Here is a 17,999-nt window from a genome sequence, read left to right on the forward strand (position 1 = left end):
GAAAGAGCAATCATAACAACAATAATAAAAATGAAATAACAGGATCAGACAAAATAACTTAAAATTCCCTTTCAGATTTAGAACTTCATGACTCTGCTCAACGAAGATGCCTGTATGTTCTGGAGAAGACATCTGAAAAAGTGCAGGATGATCCCCTGGGACACGGGCTTGAGGTAGTACAGCCAGAGCACTGGGGAAGCGTGGTCGGGAGATGAAGACAGGATAGCACCAGCAGTCCCACAGTGCTGTGACGTTCCGGCGTGCAAAACAAGGGCATCAGGCTGACAGGAAGACACTGGGGTTCTCCACAGCAGGAGAATGGCCAGGAGAGCAATCCTGTTTGGCCAGTGGGCATGCTCAGGTGGAAACTCAAGTGTGAGTCATCACCGGGCTGAGGGCACAGGGCCTGTTTACCCAGGAAGCACTGGGGTGGAACCAGGTCAGTGTGAGAGTTGAAGGAAAAAAGCCTTCCTCAAAAGTCCTGAGGTAGCCTCTGGGCCAGGGAGAGAGAGAGGAGAGCCTGGGAGGGTGTTCTTCAGGAATGCCACACTCAGCCCCTTCCCGCGGGACCACTTGTGTACAGACTGCAAGCTGCCGACACCTCTGCTTCCCTCCATATGCTGGCTCACCTGTCTGTCCATATGCCCCCATCCTCTAGCTTCAGCGGCTCTAAGGGACACATCTGCTCCCACCTCGGGCTGATGAACACTCCCAGGAGAGATGGTGCTGTCACACAGGGTTTCTGAGAGCTTATCTTTAATTTTTATGGTTCCCCCTTGGCCCTCAGCGCCCCCTTGGACATTCTTTCTGGTTTTCTGAGTCCCTGTATACCAATCTCGCTTCCTCCATATCATTACATATTATCACCTCTGTCACAGTTCTATGAATTTATTTTACATTATTAACACTGTTTTCAAGCATACCCTCCACCGTAAGCCTTATGAGGAAATTACATCAAAGCAACTGTCTCTTGACTGGGAACATTAAGATAAGCTCCTGTGCTTACACATTTTCTCTTTGCTCACCTCCTCTCTCCTGTCTCTGAGATAATAACATTCTCCCCCAGGCCAAAGCTGGCCCCTATACTCTTTCATCTCAAGCCTACCTTCTTCATCTCTTCTTGGTCCTGACTCTCTTTTGCTCCTTCACTTCCTGTGCCTTTGAACTCCCCTTTGTTCCTTCACTAGAAGCGAGCTAGAATCTCTCTGCGCTTGGTAAGGCAACAGAACAAAATAAGGTCATTCCTTTTACCTTGAGTATCTGACATCTTTTTTTCCCCTCCTGTTTAGTCCGGAAGTCGTTATTTTTAAATTGGATTATTTGGTTCATTTACATTTATTATAATCATGCAGATACCTGAATTTATTTTTATTCATTGTTTTCTATTTGTTGTGTATTACTATTGTTGTTTTTGTTTACTTGTATACTTCCTTGTGTTTTTTCCATCCTGTTTCCTCTTCTTTTAACCTGGAAGTTATAAACAATTCTTATCTACTAGTGGATACGTGACTCTGTAAGGCAATGCATGAAGTCCGCAATGACTTACACTTTCTGTCTGGCTCATTTTTAAAAAGCCATTCTCTATGAATAGACAGTTCTAAGCTGATTTATTTTTCTTTAAGTTCTATCTGGTTATATCTTTTTTGGCTGTATATTTATTGTAATGTTAACTAAAGAATCCCCCATAGTCATGGGTTAATACCTCTGATGATGAGTTGTTACTTTCTTTTCTATACTACCATGCACGGCCGAGGTTACTTGAATCTAAATAGTGTGTGATCTCCCAAACTGTCTAGATAGGGTAAATTTTACATTAAAACATACCATGGAGCTGGCTTGCATTTATGAATTCTCCTGGAAGATTTTTTGCCCCACTTTCACCCAATGCCAAAGTTCAAGTTAGGCAACTTTTCGGTAGTGTCTTGGGGGGGAATTCTTGGTCCTTAGACTAACTGTATTATCTTCTGTGGGGCAGAGGTTTGTGCAGAGGGTTTCTCGTTTGGATGGACCCAGGCTTTGGCTCCTCCAAGAAAACAGACCTCAAGTTTGTTTGGTGCACAAATACTCCCAAGGTGAAAGGCAGTCACCTGGCGTCCTCTCTTTCTACTTAGGTGTTTGCTCGACGCGGCCGGGTGTCGCTGTACTTTTCCTACAAAGCTTATTTCTATTCACCACACATAGAGCAATGACAGACCGAAGGAGAGATTTCAGCCAAGTTTAGCTCAGTGAGCTAATGAATTTAACGGGGCTACTTAAAGGAGCATAGACTGCTCAAAGGTAGATCCATCACTGCACACTTCCCCTCCTGCCTAGGAGACATCACAGGAGCTGCGTCCCTACAGACTCAGCCTCTCCCAGATTTTGCAAGTTTCCTGAGTCTCCTGAGGCTCCTCCCTCCCCCCCCACAACCCCCCTGGGAGGACATGTTTCAATTTAGTGCAAGCAGCTAGACACAGACCCCAGGGCTTGCTGGGCAAATGGTCTACCGCTGAGCCACGGCCCACCTTGTTATTGGTATTTTTTCCCTTCCTTGCTGGCTTACTGAATACTGGGAGTTGTTTTGCATAGCCAACTTCTTTTAAAGAGAAAAATTACCCTACAGTCTGCCCCCGTTCACAGGAAGCCCCTCGTTCTACCCTCCGGTCAGCCCAGGCAAGAGTCATCAATGGGCTTACACATCAAACCCAGAAGACCCCGACTCTTGCCTCACTTCACGTTAGGTCCTGGACTCCTCTCTTGCCTAGCTCCATGATTCTGTTCTCTCCAGATTCCTTTTCCACTTCTGCGAGTCTCTCTTATCGCAATGCCGCTGTACTTTTGACTTCCAGTGCTCCCTTGAGCTGTGTGAACACCTCACGCTGTGCTCCCAGCTTCCAGAGCCAGCTCTTTGTGGCTCACTTACACATGACGCCTATTCAAGTCAGGGTACCCCAATCCATGATGGGGATCTCATGTCTCTCCGCCCATGGGGTTCTCATGTCTCTCTGCTCATACACATCCTTCCTACACTAGGCACCAGGAGTCCTACCAGGCAATCCTCTCCCTCACATCCCACATCCACCAATCTTGCCACCACCTCTTTAAATTAGACTCTTGACTCCATTTCCCTGTTCGCTGTTCCTGCCTGGGTTCTGCCTCCTCTCGGGCTTCTTGTTGTCAGCGTTCCCATGATTTAACTTCTGTATCAAGTTTTAGCTTATTTGGATTAGCAAAGTGGTCCTCTTTTTAAAAAATGATGTATTTTATGTGCATGTATGAGTGCTTGCATGCATGCATGTGTATCACATGTGTGCCTGGTACCTGTTGAAGCCAGAGAAGGCATTAGATCTCCCATAATTATATTACAAGTGGTTGTGAGCTACCAGATGTGAGTGCTTGGAACTGAACCTGGATCATCTGCAAGAAAAAAAAAGTACCCTTAACCTCCGAGCCACCTTCCCAACCCCGTTCCACACACGGAGGAGACCTGTATGTCTGAGGAGCACTGGTCATCCAAGAATCAACTGTAACACGGCCTGTTCCCGGTCACACCTAACTCTTCAGCTGTTTCCTGTAGGGTGGAGTCCCCCAAGTCTCTGCTCCAGTGAGTCTGACTCTGTAGCTTGTGCCACAGTGTCCCCAAGTCATATTGTCTTTCTTCTACGCTTGTCTGCGTAGGACAAGCTTCATGAAATCCAGGAACCAAGATTCAGCCACGTGTATATGTGTGTCTGGTATACTTTGGCGCTCTATACGTGCTCATGGAATAGAAGACTGGCTGCTGCTTGGGGCTCAGCTCTGTAGGTAAACCAAGATGAGTCCTCGCCATGGTGTCTTGGTGCCTTGTGACCAGGCTGGAAGCAGTAACACTGTGTGATCTAGCCCCTGGAGCACAGGGAGGAAGAATTTTTTCCCTAGGAAAGTGACTTCTAGGAGGTCAGAGGGATTGCATAAGAAGGGCACAATAGTGCAGGAGTTGATAGGGTGTGGAGGAATCGAGCCTGCAGTTTAAAGAACTTTAGTAGAGCATCGCTAACAGAGTGTCTTAGTTAGGGTTTAACTTCTGTGAACAGACACCATGACCAAGGCAAGTCTTATAAGGACATTTAATTGAGGCTGGCTTACAGGTTCAGAGGTTTAGTCCATTATCATCAAGCAGAACATGGCAACATCCAGGCAGGCATGGCTCAGAAGGAGCTGAGAGTTCTACATCTTCATCTGAAGGCTGCTAGCAGAACACAGGCTTCCAGGCAGCTAGGATGAGGGTCTTATGGCCCACACTTACAGTGGCACACCTACTCCAACAGGGCCACACCTTCTAATAGTGCCACTTCACAGGCTGAGCAGGTACAAACCATCATACAGGCGCTGTGGAGAGAGGGAAGAAGGATAAGGCAGGGAAAGGTGGATAAATGGTAGGAAGTTACAGCTCGATAAAGAGAAGTTTCAGTGTGGCGCTGCGTGAGAAAATGACTATAGATGATGAGACTTTCCACAGCTCAGAAAAGCCAGAGGAACAGTGTCTGAAGGCTTTACTGTCAAGACATGATGCTTGAGGAGATATGTTTGCCCTGGCTTGGTCATACACAGTATATGCGTATACACGAATGTCACATGACACCACAAAATCAAGCACTTTTTTTATTAAGGCCACATCGCTGAGTCTTTAGCCATGGTGAGAAGCTCTAGAAAGAGGTATTCTTGGGCCTGGTCACAGAAAGGAGCAAAGGATCATGGGTGTAAGCCTGACAGTCTGCCTTCCTAAGCTCAGGGCCTAAGAGGGAAGGTAGATAGATGCCTCACTCTAGCTCCTAGGACAAGATATCTCACACCCTCACAACAGGGTGTGAGAAACAGAATTATCCCTTCTCCCCACCCCAGCAAATCTCATTTTTTCATCTTCAGCTTGGTCCTTGGGAAAGCATGAGATGCTGCGGTTTTGAACAAAGTGCAAGAGCAGTGGGCTGTGGTTTTAACAACCTATTACGGGCAAGCATGGGCAAGTCGCACCTTCTCTAAGTCTCCGTAGCCTCATCTGCAAGCAGGGCCCACTTGGACAGGGCTCAGCTGCACTGTGGGGCGGTAACGAAGACAATGCATTGATAACCGGGGCAGTTACTCTCTTTTATTGATACCTTCTGTGCTTTACATACAATATCCTAACCAGTTCTCACAGTGTCCCTCTGAGATCTCGTACAGATGAGTGAACTCAGGTTTAGGGAGGTCAAAACCTCTCGCCCAAAGTTTCAGACAAGCAGACCGTGGGTGTGCTGATCTGGGGACCTAGCACTGAGGTCCTTGTTCTCTGTGCTCAGGCTGCCCTTCCTCCTGCTCAGAGGTAAAGTATCTCTAGGCTCCCTCTGTGAACCCAAGGCATATGGAAGGATAACCTCAGAGGGTGCTCAGTGTCCCCCTTCCCAATTGCAGGGGGACTGGCTGCACAGAATTAACGAGGATCCCTTTAAAACGTGTGGATGTCATCTTACTTGGAAGCCAGATCTAACATAACCAAGTTCTCATTACTTGAGCAGGTACACCTGTCACCTCAAACCTCCGCAGAGGCAGGGGAATCAGGGATTCAAGGCCATTTTCCTGTGTATAGTAAGCTCACAGCCAGCCTGGGCTACATAACACCCTGTTTCAAACAAATAAAAGGCCTGAGTAGGTGGCAGCACTGGCCTTTAATCCCAGCTCCTGGGAGGGACAGGCAGGGGGAATCTCTGTGAGTTGGAGGCCAGCCTGGTCTACAAAAACAAAAAACAAAAAACAAAAAAAACAACCATTTTCTTAAAAAATGAAAAACAAACAAATAAAAGAGCAGGAAGAAGGACGGAAGGACTTGGATTCATACTGGATCAGGGTGGGGGGGCTGAAAGATGACCATTGGTATTCTGATGCCAGATAATTCGTATTTGTTAGCACTATATGCATATGTGTAAAGGTGTGCTCACTAACTCACATGTACACATGTGGAGACCAGAGGTCAACAGTGGCCATCTTCCTTTATTGATCTACCCTATCTATCTATCCACCCATCAATCATCTATCGTCTATTGTCTACCTTTTATCTATCTATCCATCTATCATCTATCTATCCATTTGTCTGTCTATCTGGGGGTAAAGGCATGCATGTCCCAGTGCACGTGTAGAACTCAGAAGACAACCAGTGGGAGTCTGTTCTCTGTGTCAACTCCAGTCATCAGGTTTGGTGACTAGCACCTTTACCTGCTAAGCTATCTTGCTGGCCCACCAGACAGATCTTTGTTGAACTTGAATCTTGGTTGGCCAGTGAGACTCTGGGGTCTGCTTGTTCCTGCCCCCCACCCCACCCCCCACTTCTAGGGCTCACAGATGTGAGCTGTGCACCTGGTTTTTATCTGGGTGCTGGGGATCTTGTAGTAACACGGCGGGCACTTAACTGACTGAGCCATCTCCCCAGACTTGGATGCAGAGACACAGGCTGGGAGAGAAGGCTGCCATGTGAAGATGGGGCACTGAGGATTCTGGGAAATACCAGAAGCTCAAAGGGGAGGAGTCATTTCTGAAGAGTTTGATGGAATGTGGCCAAGTGATTTTGTGTTTCTAAGCTTCAGAGTAAACAGAGAATAAATTTGTTATTTAGTGCCAACTTTGGCCCAGAGGCCCTCATGCTGTTGGATCAGAGCTGGGGACCTAAGGGAGGATAGATACAGGGTAGTTGTGTAGACCAGTTAGACAGACGGGGGGGGGGGGGGGGCTACCTCTTGGGGGCAGGGCGTGACTGAGGGTAAAAAGAATAAAAATGGTGGTGTTTATCTACCCGGTTACGCACTAAGCACGTTTGACTTTCTACTTGTGTGTGTTGTACCTGGGGAATGAGACCCCAAGTCCTGTTTGCCTTGGGTTCTTTGTGTTGGAGAAAATTATAAGGTAAGATGAGAATTACATGTTAGAACAGCGGCCCCACCCCTTTGTTGGTTGGTTGGTTGGGTTTTTGGTTTTTTTTGTTTGTTTGTTTGTTTTGGCTCTTCTGGGACTCTTTCTGTAGACCACACTGTCCCAGAACTCAAGAGATCTGTCTGCCCCTCCTCCCTCCTTCTTGATGGTCTTCTCTATCCCTTGGTCTCACACATGAAACTATCTATGCCTTTGAAAGGCTAAGACGTTGCCTGTTTTTTCCTAGTTTGTTATCAGATGCAGAATACAGATCCCAAACTCTCCTGTGAGCTCTTCAGAAAGATATGGGATCATTTGCCTTTTATAAGCATCTCCTACTAAATTTGAAAGTAATGTTTATCTGGAAAGTATTTAGAAATTACCGGAATATTTAAAGGAGAAATAAAAAAAATATTTTGGCCTGCCTCTGTGGCACACACCCCTTTAGACCCAGCACTTGAGAGACAGAAACAGGCAGTTCTCAATGAGTTTGAGGCCAGCCTGGACAGTATAAAAAGACTGTCTCAAACAAAAGCAAACAGAAAACCCTAGTAGTAATATTGAGTAATGTCGTTCCCTTTTCTCCTACGCATACATACATACATATCATCCACAAAAATTTATTGTAAAGGTTGGTGTTTGCATTTTCATTTAACATTGGAGTAACATTTTCTCGCGCCATTAGTTTTTGTAAACCGATTTTTAATCACTAGTGCTCCTTCACATGAGTGAGCCACAGTTTATCTAAGCTTCTACGATTGCTTCTCTAGTTTCCAGCTTTTTTCCCAATGATAAATAAGCAAGGGAACATTTTGCGTAAATATTTAGCCTCATTATTTCCTGAAGACAGACAGGAGGAAATGCCGGGCAAATGCAATGCGTTTTGTGAGGCTGTCTGATTGGTGCTGTCACATTGTTTACCAAAATGGTTCTACCTGGCCAGCACCCTCACCAAGGCTGTCAGCCGTGCCAGCCTAGCTACATTTCGAAAACACAGACGCTCGCACAGGTAGTTGCGTCCAGCTCGCTGCAGCGGGAGGGAGCCTCGAGGGGACGCCGGTTAGGAGACTCTGGCGACGAACCCAGCGGGACTCAACGGGCCGGAGGGTCGGGGTCGGGGTTGGAGGACCGAAGGCGGGCGCCGGGCGCCGGCTCCGCCAGTTCGCGGAGGGAGGAGGGAGACTGTGGGTCGACGGACCCGGCCTCCCCGGCTCTCGGCTCGGCTCCGCACGGGTGCGCGAGGTTGGCCGAGGCGAGAGCCTCCGCCCCTTTAACAGGGACCCTCCCCTTTAAGGCGGGCGCACGCGCGCACCCGGCCCCGCCCTTCGGGGGCGCGCGCGGCGGCGGCCGCGCCGGCTCCCGGGAGCTCACGTGCCGGCGCGGAGCGAAGGAGCCGGGCGCGCGCGCGCGGGCGGGCGGGAGGAGGGAGGGAGGTGCCGGGGGCGCGCGCGCGCGCTGGGCGCTGCTGGGCTGCGGCGGCGGTTACTATGGCGGAGTCGGCCGGAGCCTCCTCCTTCTTCCCCCTTGTTGTCCTCCTGCTCGCCGGCAGCGGCGGGTCCGGGCCCCGGGGGATCCAGGGTGAGTCCGGGGCGGGGGGGCCGGCGCGGGATGCAGACGGCCAGGCGAGGCCTCGCGCTCGCCGTGGGGCTCGGGCGCGCCCCCTCCCCAGCCGCGCAATATGGCCGGGCGGGGGGCGCGGAGGGCCGGGGTGGCGCTGGGTCAGCCTTAGGGACCCGCGCGCTCTTCCAGGCGGAGCCCGATTGGGGCGCCCAGAGGGTCGCGCCTCCTGCACCCTCCGCTCCCAGCCCAGGCTTCCTCGAGATGTGGAGGTCCCTGGCTCCTGCCCTTCAGCACGTCCGTGCGAGGGGGGTTAGGATGCTTCTGGGGGCGCCTTTCCTCCCGCCAAGATTGTGGGGTTTGGCGATGGGGGGCTTGTTTCTCCAATGTGTTCTGTCGCCGAGAGCCTATGCGTACCCTAGGCTAGGAGGGTAGGGGTCTCTAAGCCTCTCGTCATCATGGGGTGCCCTTACCCTCTCTCTCTTGCCACCCTGATGGTCTAGGCACCGGAGTCACATTTCCCCTTCCTTCGCTCAGCCCCTTGGGTTCTGCAGGGCACCCCCCTCCCACCCACCTCGGATATCCATGCCTGTAGACGCTGTTTGGAGGAAATGGGGCGAGCAGGCCCCTAAACCTTTTTGGAGATTGGCCTCAGAGACACTCCAACCCTGTGAAACCTAGTTCCCCAGCTGTTAATCGGAATCTAGGTGTATGTGTGTTTGCAAGCCTCCTCACCTCCCCCACCCCGCCCCAGGGGGCCCATTCAGTTAATCACTCCGAGGATGCTTTTCTGGTGAGATCCTGGAAACTGCTTCCACCACCACCACACCACCCCCAATTATTTAAAGACCCCACGGTTGAACCGTCTCCTGGCCCTTGGTCAGTACTTTAGCCTTGGCACACAGTACCTCCTCCCGGCACCCACCCTCCACACACACCCCTTACCTTCCAGCCGGAAGGGCCTTGTGTGACCAGGCCCACCCCCACCTTTCCCACTACAGAGGTGGAGACGTTTCTGTGGGACACTACACCGGCTGTGTTGTTTATGAGGCTTGTGAGGCTGGGATGAGCCCATGAAACCCTAAAATATTTCATCTGGTGGTATTCTCAAATGTGCTTTGGCATTGGGGTTGCAGGAGAAGGTTATATTTGGCAGTTGCATCGAAGTGATTATTGACCCACAGATGGATATGGTGAGACAATTAGGGTTGTATTTGCTGCTCCCATTGTACAAAGCCTTCTGCTTTGGCTTCTCAGCCGCCCCCAACCTTCCAGCAATGGAAGTTCGTGTGTGTGTGTGTGTGTGTGTGTGTGTGTGTGTCTGTCTGTCTGTCTGTCTGTCTGTCTGTCTGTGGCTCTAATCTGCACACACACAATGCTCAGGTGGGTCTTGGTTCAGTAACGCAGACCCTCAGTAGAAGACACCATGCTACTTTGGAGTCTCAAAACCAAGTTCACTATCCCCGGCTTTGATGTGTTCTCCCATAGTGGAGGAGCTTGTGTGGCGGTGGCGGCGGTGGCCGGGTCTTTGTTCACTGGCTAGTGCTTCTGCTGGGCACCGTGCTGAGTTCTCCTGTGTTGCTCCTGCTCTGCCACAGGTAACAGCTTCAGCGGAGACTGATAAACCCCGCCGAAGGTGGATGAACAGCCTTACATTTGTGGGGAGAGAGTGATTTTCATGAATAAGAATGTTCTCTGGGGCTTGTGGGCCATGTTTTGAGATCTGTGACAGTGCTATTTCCCTAGTAGGGTGGTAAAAATAAGGACATTCCTTCTTCAGGTTTGTCGTGTTATGTGTGTATAAATAAATCTCTAAGTCCCTCCAGTGAAATTCATATCCTGCCTCTAACATCTCCAAGATTTTGAAACAGTCAGTTCCCTACTGATTTGGTGTATCTGTCTGTGGGCTTGTCTTGTTGCTAGCATAGTTAAGGATGTTTAATTGGTAATCCAACTGGTTCTGAACAGGGTTTGTTTGTGTATCCTCCCTAAAGTGGATGTTTGTTGGGGTGACGGTGGGTGGGTATAACCGGGAGTTGGGTTCTTTTTTTTGGTAAATGGGAAATTTGGTTGTGTGTCCAGCAAACATTCTCCAAGGCCTTCAAAGTTCTTGGCCAGACACTGCAGTTTTTTCCGGGATACATCTAGTTGCCAATAGTGCATGCTACAGAGACCACTGTTGCAAAAGGCTTAAAGTCGAACGTCACTTCTGGGAGGGTAGAGGTTGGGATAACAAGAAGTTGGTTTTTTTTTTTCCCCTCCCCTGCATTTCCTATACAGAGCTTGTCTGTGGGCTGGAGAAGTGACAGACCAAGGCAGTTCTCAGGCCTGGTATGTGAACACCATGTGAGGGCAGCAAGAGATAGGTGTCTTACTAATTCATCAAAACTGGGGCTTAGTAAAAAGCCAGGACAAGGAGGAGGCTTTTCACCCTGGAAACAGCATCCACTGGGTAGATGATGTGTTTTAAGACCTGTCTTAGGAATCTTAACTAGTATTATAAAATGTAAAATTGAGTTAGTAGCAGGAGAACATGACATTCATGTTTTAAAGACATCAGCAGCAAGAGAGGCATCGGAGGTACATTTTGCATTTCTGTGAACAGCCTAGAAATGTAACCCCCTTATAGCTTCAGTGAGTGGGTATGAACTTGAGGTGCGGGGGGAGGGGGAGTGAACTCCTGTGGAGGGACAGGGAGCCTCTGATTAGTTTGTTCAAACAGCTCCTGGGGCAGATGTGATAAAGCACATTAAAATGGCTACTCTGGTTAAAGGTTAGAACCAGATGGAGGGAGGAGGAGGCTGCTGCTCAGGGAACTTTGTTTCATACAGGCTGTCCTTGAACAAGTAACTTAACCTGTTACTGCCTCAACTGTCCCTCTGGAAATAAGAAAATACCGTGTGTCGCGCCGATTGGGACATTTGTGGAGCTGACTGACTGATAGGCCGTTGGCATGGAGGTATTTTTAGACATGGTTTCTGAGTTCACTGAATAAGCAATGTTGGGTTACTTTTTATCTTATGGGGCAGAATAACATACTTTGATTGATAGACACACCACATGTCAGTGTGGCTCATTTCTGATTTTGCTTTTTGGTAGCCAGGGTTCAGATTTCCTCCAGTTAATTTCTGCCCTTGGCAGGCTTTTTCCTCACCCACCAGCAGCATACCTGATCTAATGGAAGGCAGGCTGGAGGAGTGACCTGCTTTAGGCTTTATTGGTTGGTAATGTTATGCAACTCTGGGTGTGTTTATGGTACTATGTAAATGTTACATAAGAACATGGAGGCTGAGAGGTGGCCAGAACTTGGCTGTGAACACAGGGAGGTTAGACGGAAGGAAGGCTCCGTCCAGAAAGCCCTTGGGAGTCTGCAGGCAGGGGGAGAAGCTGCACTGTATTTTCCTCTAGAACCCTCTCATATGATTGTGCCTTTCGGGGGACTGCTGTGTTATAAATAGGTTTATTCTCCACCGGTGAGCTAATTGTAACCTTGCTACCATTTAAGATCAGTAGAGGAGCAGGGAGAGGAGGGACGCACCGCCGTCGCTTTCAGCGCGTCCTGTCGAGGAGGCTGCTTGTTGCATCTGGAACATGAGTTAGTTGCTTTGCAGTCTGTTCTCATAAGTGCCCAGGAGTACAGGGTGCCGTGCGGCCGTGCAGGAATGAAACCCTCGGCCCAGGGCACTTTTGACTTTCTTTCTTTCTTTTTTTGCAAGTTAAATTATAATACTGGTATGGCTGTGTGTTTTAGTTTTGAAATCTTTGCGTGTTGCTGAAGTTCAGCTTGGGACAGCAGTCAACAATAAGTCTGGGGTCCCTCTGCTCTGTACTGAGCTCTTGTGTTGTCTGTTACGGGGGAGGGGGGTCGCTGCTGTAAGATGGTGTTTTATCCTTTTCCTCTATATTTACAAAAAGCTCCTCTTCCTCATTCAGCCTGCAGTGCTGGTCCAGCTGCAGGCCCTCTCAGCGGCCAGTCCCACCTAGACTAGGCATTCATTCACAGCCTTAGAGTATCTGCTCTTGGGCCAGTCTAACTGGCGTTTCTCTCAGCTTGCGCCATGGCAAGCCTGGTTTGAATGCCTGCTGTCTGTTTCAGCTCATCTCAGTGTTTCTACCCAGTGTGGCTTACCATGAGCTTGGACTCCAGAGCCACCATCTTCTCTCATCTGCTGCGTACCTGTTGGCTTCCATCAGGATAAGGGGACAGGTGCACGGGTGGTCCTGCAGAGCAGCCTCCTTCACCTCCCGTAAAGCCACCCAAGTTTGATTTAGCGGTGAATTCTCCACCCCCCGCAGATCCTACCCATACTCAGGCCTTGTGGCCATCCTTCCCATTTCCTTCTCTCTGTCCAGTCTCAAGCCTGTGTCTGCCCCGCGGAATCCTCTGGGTTTGACATAATGAAAATGGCAAGTGTCACATGGCCTCTGATGCCTACCTGGTTACATATAGGAGATGCCTTTGTTCATTCGGTTGGGTGTGTGCCTAGAACAGCTTCTGGCATGAGGACATAACACTGAATGAGAGGAACAAAAGTTCCCAAAGCCCTGCTGTTGTGGAACTTAAAATCACAGCGGCTTAAGTGCAACCTAAGTAAACATAGTTCCTGCCCGAGAGGCTTCGAGGAAGGTGGGCTGGTGCGTGCCCAGAGCCACCATCAGTCCTCTGCTTTACATCCTTGTAAACCTCAGAGACGGCTTGGTAGTTTGGTCTGTAAGGTGGCCACAGACACTGCTGACCAGTTATATGAGCCTTGCTCCTCTAGGAAGTACAGGTCTACTTCCTGTAAGCCTCTGATGAGAGGTTTCGTCAGATGGTCAGCAGATAACCCTGGTTCTGCGTGAGGACACCTTTCATCAGATGGTCAGCAGATAACCCTGATTCTGTGTGAGGACACCTGTTTAATACAGAGTGTTGTTCACACCATGACACTCAAGCAAGAAGAGTGCTCTAACTCTTGTCTGAATCAAGCTTCCCAAGGCATCACTGTCTTCTTGTGCTTGGGAACGCCGGGCATCACTTCAGCACTATGCTTGGAGAATGTTCTACATAGCAAAACCATCAACAAAAGGCATGGCGCTAAGTAGACTGCCAAGAGGACTTGTGTTTACCGCAGGAGAACCTAAATGGGGAGCGAGTGTCACCTTGACCGACCTCCAGTGGGAACACGTGTACTGAGCTCGCTCATGTCTTACTATTGTGAGCATATCCTCGGATGGCCAGAAAGGATTTTGAGCATTGTGTTTTGGGGTTACAGATAACTTTTAGCAAGCAGGCAAATTCATTTGCATGCAGTCTGAATAATGGAGATCAATTTCAGTAGTTAAACAAATGTCCTACAGATAAATTGCATCATGTAGAATTTTAAGGACTCCTTTTTGTGTGCTTGTGTCTGGTGTGTGCACACATGTGTGAGCTGCCACACTTGGTCATGCCTTTGTGTGTTTGTGTCTGGTGTATGCACATGTGTGAGCTGCCACACTTGGTCATGCCTTTGTGTGTTTGTGTCTGGTGTGTGCACACGTGTGAGCTGCCACCCTTGGTCATGCCTTTGTGTGCTTGTGTCTGGTGTGTGCACATGTGTGAGCTGCCACACTTGGTCATGCCTATATGGAAGCCAAAGATTGATGTCAAATGTTTTCCCACCCATTGTCCACCATATTTTTGGAGACAGGGTATCTTGGATTGACTAGCTAGCCAGCAAGCCCACAGGACCTGGCTGTCGCCCCCGCCACATCCTCTCCCAGTCCTTGGGTTACAGATGTGTGCCTCCACAGTTTGACTATCTCCCTAGTCCCTAAGGTCCCTAATGGTGCCACTGCATCTGGACATTTTATTGGTTTTTGGCAATGCTGGGGCTGGAACCCCAGAATTGTGTAATACACACACCTAGAAGTCCTCTAAGTAGATACACATATACATGTTGAATATGTTTTGGTGATCCATAGATTCCTTTAGCACATACTCAGCACCTTCCATACACTGGGCATTAGCACGGCTACTAGGGTACTAGGGACGTAGCTGCGTTTTTTCAGAATGCCCACCTTGTGCCAAATAAGATGTACACCAGACAGCATACAAGAGAGTTGTGCTTTTGGCAGCCACCCTGTTTCCCACTCAGAGCCCTGGAGTCTGATGTCTCTCCACTTGTACCCAGTTACTCAGTCTAACAGTGGTGTAGTTGGTCCTACCGCCCAGGGATTTGACAGGTCTCTGTCAGTTGATATTCAGGTAAATGGGCTTGATATAATTGAACTTGCCCTTTAAAGCTTATTCTCAGTCCATTGCAGAAAGGAAGTCGGAGATGCTCCTGACTTGGAAGCAAGTGAACACCCGTGTTCTGAGCTTCCTGTCCCAACAGCAGACACATGCAGACAGACAGGTTGCTGAGTGTGGGCCTCATCGAACAGGAAGAGCCAAACTGCTTGCAGTCCTGGTAGTGGCTAGGCAGTGGATTTTGCAAACAACCATTAAACTTGGAAGGGGACCTCATCTTAGAGAAGCTGACCTTAGCTGGCTCCCGTCTTGCTGTGCATGAACTTGAGACTGAGTAAAGTGCTTGTGCACATGCGGTGATCAGACAGCCATGGGCACAGCGGAATGATGGGAGAATTCAGAGAAGCAGCCCAGGATGTGGCCAGGAGCTCAGCATCCTGTCACTAGGACTTACATGGGAGTCTTTTCCACGGTGTGGTGGCGTGGGGCATGAGCCTATCCTCCTCATAGCCAGGAGGCTGAGGCTGGAGGATCATCTTGAGTTCAAGGTTGGAAGTTAAATGGAGGAAACAGGATTTGCGTACTTTCCAGATTATCTTGTGTTGAATTGAGCTTTGGAGTTTGTGGAGGAGCCCCTTCGCCCCAAGTCCTCAGGCATTGTCTTGGTGTGTGCTTGTATATTGCACTTAACACTCAGAGATTAAATGAGTTCATTTCTAATGGCCTGGCATTGCCTGGTCCGGAGCAGAGGCGAGAGGGATACCCTCGCCCTTCAGCAGTTTGCAGGCAAAGTGACTTTTTGCTTCTGCCTGTTGGGATTCCAGTGGAACTGCAGGGGTTCAAACCTTCTCATTCACCGGGTGATGGCGGCAGTAAAAGCCACCAATAAAAATCTAATCTGCTGGAAGTGCAGCTTCCTTGCACAGTGCCTCTCCCTTTGAGACCTCCTTGTTTCTCTGTCCCTGCACTGAGGGGGTAGGGAGCTTAGGCAGTGGCCAGCGCCTGGTGCTCTGGGTTCCCACCCTGCAGTCCCCTCTGTCTCTCTCCCCTGCAGGGTTTTACTGTCCCCTCTGTCCCCTCCATCCCACCCGCCCGCTGCTTTCCTGTGTTTCCAGGGTCGGCTCTAGGCCCCCGAGTTTGCATGGTCAGTCAGCTGTGGCCCTGCGCTTGGGTTTCTTGCTGCCCCTTGTCTCTGGTGGACGGGACCTTGGCACTGTTGCTGGCCTTGCAGTGTGGGCTGAGGGTGCCTTGTGCTTTCATGACCCCACCGAGTACAGTGACCCCGGGGATTTTATACTTCTGTGCTTCCCCGCGGTCAGCGGTCAGTGGTGCACCTTCCCCTACGAGATTCACGTCGCTTAGGGCTCTGTTCTTCCTGCATTCAGACAACAGGTTCTTCAGCTAGGCATCAAACCTTGTGCATTTTAAGTGCTTAAATACATTTGTTTAATTGAATTCATTTTTCCATCCTCTTGGCAAAATCCTAGGCAAATAATTCCAATTCTGCCTTTCTGTGATTTTTTTTTTTTAAGTATATATTTTTACTTTTTAAAGCATGGGTGTTTTGACTGCATGTATGTGTGTGTGTGTGTGTGTGTATATATATATTGCACGTGTGTTAGAGACCAGAAGAGGTCGTCAGATCTCCTGGAACCAGAGTAATGGATGGTTGTGAGCTGCCATGTGGTTGCTGGGAAGCAAATGCAGGTCCTCCTCTGCTAAGCAGCCAGGGCTCCTCCGCTGAGCCGTCTCTCCCGCCCTATGTTGTATTATGTTCTGTTTTATTTTGTCCTTTTAAATCCCAGTCACTATGGATTTTTTTTTTAGTTACTTGGGCATAGTCTCTCTTTGGTTTCTGTGTGAGGTATTACACATCCATTTTATTGCAGCCAAATGAACTGAGGCTCAGTCCCATTAGTCTCGGGTCTTAGGTGATTTGTTTGTTTGTTTCCTCTTCATTACCTGAGTTGGAGGAAAGGGTCATCCCTGTTGCTTCTCTCCCACACAAGTGTGAGGGTCACTGCTGTCTGCTGACAGTATAGTACCTGGGTCAGGGAGAGAAGACTCCCCTACTTTAATAAACCAGAAGTGTGTCTGCATACATGCAACCAAAACAAAGAAACAAATGCCACTTTCTGTTTGTTATAAATTAAGTTAAGGAGGATAAACCAAATTCCTGAAGGTTTAAATGTGACTGCTGAGCCTGTGTGTTTAGGAACTTTTGCACACACTCCTTCCTGGTGATGCCTGCTTCATTGTTGTCCCTCCTGTGATGTGCAGGTATTTACCATCAGTCATAAATTAAACTACAGTGACAGCTCCTTAGCATAAACATCAAACATCTCTTCTGAGTGAGAACAAAGCTTTCATTCTCTGCACCCCAGGCTTAAAGTTGAACTTGTTTAAACAGCTCTCTGGGGTTGGGTTTGTCTCCAAGTAGATCTGGGAAAGGCAGGTCACAGAACGGCAGTTGGAGGGGGGGTGCTTTCCAGACACCGCTCTTGTGCAAACGCCATTTCAAGATCTTTTCCAAGATTGGGAGTTAAATGCCAAGTTTATCAAACGTCTATTGTTAAGTTGGTGGATTTGCCCCTAATACAGAAACTCCCTGTATTACACCGGTTGCTCCCTACCACCCCCCCACCCCATAAGCACTTTTCCACACTCCTCGTCTCCCAGTACTCGGGAGGAAGCTGGAGAGGAGGACTAATTCCAGGTCAGTTTGGGCTACATAGCAAGATCACCTTACAAACACAACACGTAAGACGGCTCAGCAAGAAAGGTGCTTACACCAGGCCTATTCCCAGGCTTGACTCCTGGGACCCTCACAGCAGAAGGGAGCACTGACTCCCAAAAGGGAGCACTGACTCCCAGATGGGAGCACTGACTCCAAGATATGTACTCCTCCTGCCCCACCCCACACAAAGTCAATAAAAAACTAAGTGTTATTACAACACCATAGAAAACGTGTGCTTGTTCCCTAGTAAGAGAACCATGTAGTTAGTCCAGTAGAACTACCACACACCCCAGCAAGCGCACACTCCTAGCCTGATACTGAAAAGAACTGAAATTCTCAAAACTCCCAAATGCCGATCAACTGATGACTGGGTAAGCAAACACAGCACATTCAAATAGTGGGATTATTACTCAGCCACAGGAAGGAAACAGTCACACATGCTACAATATGGATGAATCCTGAAAACATTGTAGAAAAAGGAGCATGTCGTGTGATCCCATCAAGATGACACTTCCAAACATGGGTTTGTGGTTGGAGGTGCTGCTCAGGAGACAGGCTGGTTAGTTAATTTTCTTTTTTTTTTTCTTTTTAAGATTT

At 48.9% G+C, this 17,999-nt stretch overlaps 1 protein-coding gene across 3 annotated transcripts in view; it reads left to right on the plus strand.

Annotated features, from left to right (window-relative positions):
* Nucleotides 1–8,317: 8,317 nt before the first annotated feature.
* The window catches only part of Acvr1b (activin A receptor type 1B), a 41,045-nt gene continuing 31,363 nt past the window's right edge, over nucleotides 8,318–17,999 (plus strand). Inside the window, exon 1 of one of the 3 annotated variants that reach the window (XM_021216563.2) lies at nucleotides 8,318–8,472. In XM_021216563.2, coding sequence (XP_021072222.1) covers nucleotides 8,382–8,472 — 91 coding nt within the window. In that variant the 5' untranslated portion in view covers nucleotides 8,318–8,381. Of the gene's footprint in view, nucleotides 8,473–8,811; nucleotides 9,645–17,999 lie in introns of those variants that run through there. The other 2 variants (XR_003845457.1, XM_029547938.1) reach the window with 2 other exon arrangements.

This window comes from Mus pahari, chromosome 17 (assembly GCF_900095145.1).
Source record: "Mus pahari chromosome 17, PAHARI_EIJ_v1.1, whole genome shotgun sequence".
NCBI classification, from domain to species: domain Eukaryota; kingdom Metazoa; phylum Chordata; class Mammalia; order Rodentia; family Muridae; genus Mus; species Mus pahari.